Source organism: Parambassis ranga, chromosome 1 (assembly GCF_900634625.1).
Source record: "Parambassis ranga chromosome 1, fParRan2.1, whole genome shotgun sequence".
In the NCBI taxonomy this organism is placed as follows: domain Eukaryota; kingdom Metazoa; phylum Chordata; class Actinopteri; family Ambassidae; genus Parambassis; species Parambassis ranga.
The window spans coordinates 22,770,645-22,776,714 of record NC_041022.1 but is presented as its reverse complement, the minus strand read 5'-3'; the positions used below and the strand labels follow the sequence as shown (position 1 = coordinate 22,776,714).

General features: G+C 43.4%; 1 protein-coding gene across 1 annotated transcript in view; it reads left to right on the top strand.

Annotated features, from left to right (window-relative positions):
- The first annotated feature begins 2,117 nt into the window (after nt 1–2,117).
- Nucleotides 2,118–6,070, top strand: part of lcor (ligand dependent nuclear receptor corepressor) — a 59,601-nt gene continuing 55,648 nt past the window's right edge. Inside the window, exon 1 of the mRNA XM_028410633.1 lies at nt 2,118–2,214. Coding sequence (XP_028266434.1) covers nt 2,118–2,214 — 97 coding nt within the window. The remainder of the gene's footprint in view (nt 2,215–6,070) is intronic.

Genomic DNA, 6,070 nt, shown 5'->3' with positions numbered 1-6,070 from the left:
GTCATCCCACCACCTCGACTCAAGGCTTTCTCCTATTGGCTATCCCTCTGAGCTGCCCAGCCCTCCGCAGGAGACATCTTTGTCGAGGGCATCAGGTTCAATGACTTAATTAGCCGGAGTGCTCCCACGTTAAAACCTTCGTCCTTGCCTTTTTTATTTGTTGCCCATCGTCTCTGTAGGATTATAAAACAGCAGCGAGGTTCCTTTTAATGATACTGTGTAATTTCATCTTTCAATTTGGTGATTAGACCCGCGTTTTGGCGAGTTTTATGGAACTTGATTTATTGTTCTCCCTATGCGCTAAAACCTCTGCACTGAGGCGGGAGGGTTTGTTAAATGAGGTGATATGGATTCAAAGGCAATAAGAATTTAATTCAGTAAAAGCTAAGAAGGAAAAACACGCACACATGCACGCACAATCAAGGTGACCTAAATGAAACAAAACTCTGTCCTCATTCTGTTTCTCTGGGGAAACCATGGCTGGGATTAACCTGGGAGAACTTCTTTTAAATATTAACATGCAGTGGCCAAACATTAAAGCGCTACAATGATCGTAACGAACAGATTAAGATGGTTTTCTGTGCAGTTAAAATACATATAAATATATTTGCTTGTTTTTGAACAGATTGCAGATAGATCCGAAATATTAAGTATTATACTGTCAGACATGAATAACCCACTGCTTAATGAACTATGAAATATTCCTTATACACTTTCTATAACTTTTTTGTTGCTGGGATGGAATATTAGTAAATTTCTGGATACAGTATAAAATTACTCTCAGTTATGGAAAGTCCTGTAGAGATGCAGACCATGGAAACTGCACTGAGGATGGGTGGAAACGGTTGTGCGATTATTAATTTAAGGCTGCACTGTAACACAAGACAGCTTCATAAATTTGACCTTTGTGACTGTTTTCAGTGACTCTTTTTGTTGGTTTTTGCAGTTGGGATTTTTAGGTATACTCATGATTCAAGAGACTTTATTGTCACTGTACAAAGTACACAAAATTCCAAGTTCCGGCCTCGGGATTGGGAAAGAAAAGAAACTCATGTTCGTTCTCTCTCACACACACACACACACACACTGTGCCAAGCCTATCAGTTCACAATAGTTGCAGCAAATCATAACAGCAGTTCTACAGTTAGTGCACTGACTGTTCCTACACCGGGTTGTGTGTGTTCTGGTGGACCTGTAAGACCAGAGGGCAACAGTTTGAAGAGATGGAGTGCGGGGTGGGAGGAGTCCTTGAGGATATTATGAGCTTTCTTCAGGCAGTGGGAGTTGAAGATGTCATCCACTTTGTTATTCTTCCTGCAGTCTTAATGATTCTCTGCAGGGCCACAGAGCAGCTCCCGTACCACACCAGGACGCCATGGGTCAGGTCACTTTCAATGGTGCTGTGGTAACAGGACACAAGCAGCTGTTGGGATAGATTCACCTTCCTGAGTATTCCTATGAAGTACAGACACTGCTTTAACCAAGATGTTGGTCCATGATTGGTCTTCTCAGATGTAAATTCTCAGAGGTTTGAGGTTGGAAATGCTCTCCTGTGTGTGGGTCCTGCTTTTTCTGGAACAACAATAAGCAGTGCAGCTGTTATTTTCATTAAATGATACAGTTTTGAAAACAATGCCTCTTTATATATATATATATATATATATATATATATATATATATATATATATAGCTCTGATGAAATGACCTAGGCCTCAGTTTACTGCACTGTAACACATCTGTTGATTTAAACAATGTGCTGTCTTTATGCACATTTTAAATCCCCGGAACACCCGCGCCCTTTGACACACATAGCTTTAAGCCATGGCAAATTTGGAGCACAGGCGCCATGTGCTGTGCTCTATACGACATTAAAACAGACAAACATCCCAGTAAACGACCAATGACAGCACCTCCTCGCGCAGAGATGCTGTGAGAGATGAAGGGGAGGGGGGTGCTTCTGGTGGGTGGGACAAATGAGCGCTATAGAAAGGGGGATGCTGCAGCCCCGTCCCCCTCATATCGCTCTCCACCCAGCCCTAGAATAAAAACCACCGGTGACGTGCGCGCAGGGAAGCACCCAGCAGTATGTGCGCGCCCACGGGAGGGGCCGATAGAAAATGGCGAGTCTGTGCAAAAGGCAGCAATGCACGATAGAGAGGCGCGGCTTTCGGCAGGAACTTGACTCTTGGAGGCACAAACTCATTCACTGTGTAGGTAAGCTCGCTTGGCATTGTGTGTGTGCGCGTGTGTGGCGTGGTCCGGGCGGCCGGACAGTGCCGGTAACTGTGTTTTCGTTTGGCTTTTGGTAGTGCACTAGACCGGGGCTGTAATGTCCACTGGAAGTCCTATAGGGTCTCCATGAAGCTGTCATTTTTGTTGCGCAGGGCTGTTGCCTGGCGCTGCCCGCCTCCCTCCGGACATATCCAAAATGTTTCTGCTCCAAGTTTTTGGTGGCACGCTGAGTCTGTGTCCAGGTGTTTCACCTGCACACTCTGTGTTTGGCACCTGTTCGACTGCTGAGTGTTGTGTTGTTGAGAGTATGGGCGCTTTGAAGCAGCTACCTAATTTTATACATTATTCTATAGCTGTTTATTTATTGTAAGCAGGACATGTCACGTGTGCAGATGGAGCTGCGGCTCAGCCAATCAGCTTCCCTGCTATAGGCCGGCCCGTGCCCGCGTGCGCGGCTCCGGATTGAGTTTTTGATGAGGGGGGGAGGGCGATGCGCGTTCTCAGTCACCAAACATGACGCCCCCCCCCCTCCTCCTCACTCTTCTGCCCTGGAAATCGGCTTTTGGGAGCGCGCATTGCTGCATTGGGGAAATGTCAGTGGATATAATTTTGTATTTTAGGGGGAAGGTAGCTCACAGGCGGGGGTCGACACAGAAAAAGACCTTGGTGCTCGCTTCCTAACGGGCTTGGTACTTGTTGAAACGACGCTCCTGGATGCGGAGGAAAACTGTGGGATTTAGATTTGTCCGGTGCAGTTTGACTTAAGACATATTTATGATTTTTCAAAATGTTTATGGCATGGCAGCATAGATGATGCAGGGGCAATTAACGAAGCGGACATGCGTCTGCCTTTGCCTCATTAAAGCAGTGAAAAAACCCTGTTTTGAACCTTCTTCCTGCTTTGCCCATTAGTTCATGTCGGCTTTTATTTTGGATTTTCTCATCCATACATCTCTCTCTCTCTCTCTCTCTCTCCAGCCGCCCCGTCTCCTCCCGCAGTCCTCCATTTGTGGTGTATTTCATTAGCTCGGTTTAATCCGGTTATATTGACCTATCCCGATGTTATGGCAAGATTATCATCCACTCTTCGCCTCTGATCTCCTAACCTCTCCGGGTTTCCTCGGCTCTTTGCCCGGCTCCTAATCTTGCTTTTATCGGCGGTATTAGCCAGCAGCGGAGTCGGGGTGTTGCTGCTCCACTTGTTTTTGGTCGCATTTCTGTGTCCAGATGTTGTGCGTTGACCTGTCACCTAGCCTACTTACCCATCCGACCGCTTTATAACAATTCTCATGGCCTGATTCCAGTAGGGTAGTGGAGCTTTTTAGTGAGAAGAAGTCGCAGCCTAATGAAGGAGCGTAGTGCTAAATTAAAAGGCTGGTTTAATCTCTGACCTTCAGTTGATGTGATCAGCATAAAGCCATAAGGTATCACACACAGCATAAACAAGAGGAAACAAGGCTTATCCTGCCGTCCTACGTTTGTCTTATTGAACTCTAAAAAGTCAGCATGAATTATTTTCTAGTTTTGCATCATGTTACTGCCTGCTGTGCTTCTGCTTGTATTTATTGTATAATTAGTGTTTAAGTGATTCAGTGGGAGTGGAAAGCAGCAGAGGATGATGCTGGCCCCTCCCTAAAATGTAACAGTTTGGAGGGTTGCAGTTACACCCAGTCAAACCAAGCTGCACCTAACCTATAAATAGCAATCCAATAATGATACTGAATCTGATGGAGATGTATGATAAACATACTGCAATACCACAATAACAAATGTGTGTGTGCATATTTCTCTGTGTCTGTTTGTTGACATTCATTGTAACCTGTGAGGAGTTTCAGGGCCGAGTGTAGAGATGGTTATCAGTGCTCAGACTGAAGAGTGAGATGTTCACCTGTTCATTTGAAGGCTGATTTACTCAGAAACTGAAATGTCTGAGACCAAAGACTTAACAACAACTTAAAACTTCACTTCAAAAATATCAAGGATCAGGTATGCAAACACGTTACAGTGTACCTTGTGTCTGTGTTTGTCTGACACAGTCCAAAACTACAAAATTGAGAGTGTTTACGCAGCTTGAACTCATATCCAAAGTAGTTACCTGCTGCCAATACAAACTTACAGGACAATACAATCTAACAATGAAAGAAAAAAATTGGTGGCAGGAAAATTCATACCTTTACAAGGCAGTGTGTGTATTCAGAACGTATTGTTAATGTTATTAGAGACGAAAAGTTTAAGAAGGTCAGGTAATAAAGGTGGACATCATACAGTTTATTACAGTTCAGTGATGGTCATGGATGCAGCCTGTCGACACAGTGAGCTTCGTCTCTGTCCCCTGAACTGCACAGATAATAAAGTCGGGCTATATGCCATAGAAAGGTTAACATTATTAGTTGGTAGCAATTATAGCCCAACTGCTGATTCCTTTGGCACATATTCTGGGTAAGAGAGTGTAGCTAATTTGATCGCTGAAAGGTTGTGGCAGTGCCGGAGAGAGACAGACTGCGGAGGAGAGAGAGAGAGAGAGGTGTGAGTCTGAGTGGCAGATTGCTTTTTTACTTCCAACACTTCTCCAAACAGGGTGCTAATTCTTAGATAGTCAGTGAGGCTACAGTTTGGGTTTTCATTGACTTAAGTTTTGATTACAGCGGCTGTGTTGTGACTGGAAAATAAGAATTACAGCGAGCAGAAGCTGTTAATCATTGGTTTACCATGATTACTATACCCAAGATAACACAAGTTTGTCGAGAGTTAGAGGTTTCACAGTATCATTTCTGTGGTGCAGCTTCTTATCAATGCATTATGTTATGTAGAAAAATGTACATTGAAACCGTGGTGTGTATACACTGTAGGCTTCTACAGTAATTGTGGCAATGAAGATAGTAACAACTGTGATGGTGGTCTGTGTGGTATTGTAATATTTATATATTTTATATATATATATATATATATATATATATATATATATATATATATATATATATAATGTAATTTCCTCATTGTGGGGTTTCTTAATATTAAGGTTTCTTAATCTATTTCAAAATTAAATTAAATTTGAAACCTTTATTAGTCCCACAATGGGGAAATTGCTTAAGGCAGCCCAGCAAAGAGCGCCATACACCAGTGAGTACATTGGAGGCTATGCAGGTAAAGTGTCTTGCCCAAGGACACAACAGTGACTAGGGAGGAATTGGGATTGAACCACCAACCTTCCGGTTATTGGAAACCCCGTTATACCACTGAGCCACTGCTGCCCATTCCTCCATTATATCTGCACATATAAACTGCAAATTCCTTTGATATGGACGTACTGCATGAAGATGGTCACGTTATTGTAGAATGGCCAGGATGATCAAAGGTTACCCAGAGTTCATGGAAAAAGGTAGAAGAGGTGGATGGTGGATAGGACTTCAAACTTTCAGTCATCATGTTTACATTTCATTTTGCCTCACAGTATTATTTAGGCATTATGGATTAAGTTTAAACAAACCCTTTCAAACCCAGCCAAATTTGCCCCACCCCTCTCCATCATTTATGGTTACCTTGGTGACGAGTACCCCTCAAAAAGTGACAGTGCCCTATGTAGGTATGACCACAGCAGGGCCCCAGGTGAAAGATTTCCTTCCCTACTTATTTTCAGCTACTGAACTGAGTGGATCATAAGACAACAAACTACTTGTCCAATACGCCTGCCAACACTCAAAAACATCGTCTTTACATTGCCGGAGAAGGAAATGTCAACCCCTCTCCTCTATAGCATTTTGTAGGTGCAGTTATAGAGTTTTCATGAAGATGCTTTCAGCACACACATAACAGCAGCTCCAGTTTTACCAAGCTCCAG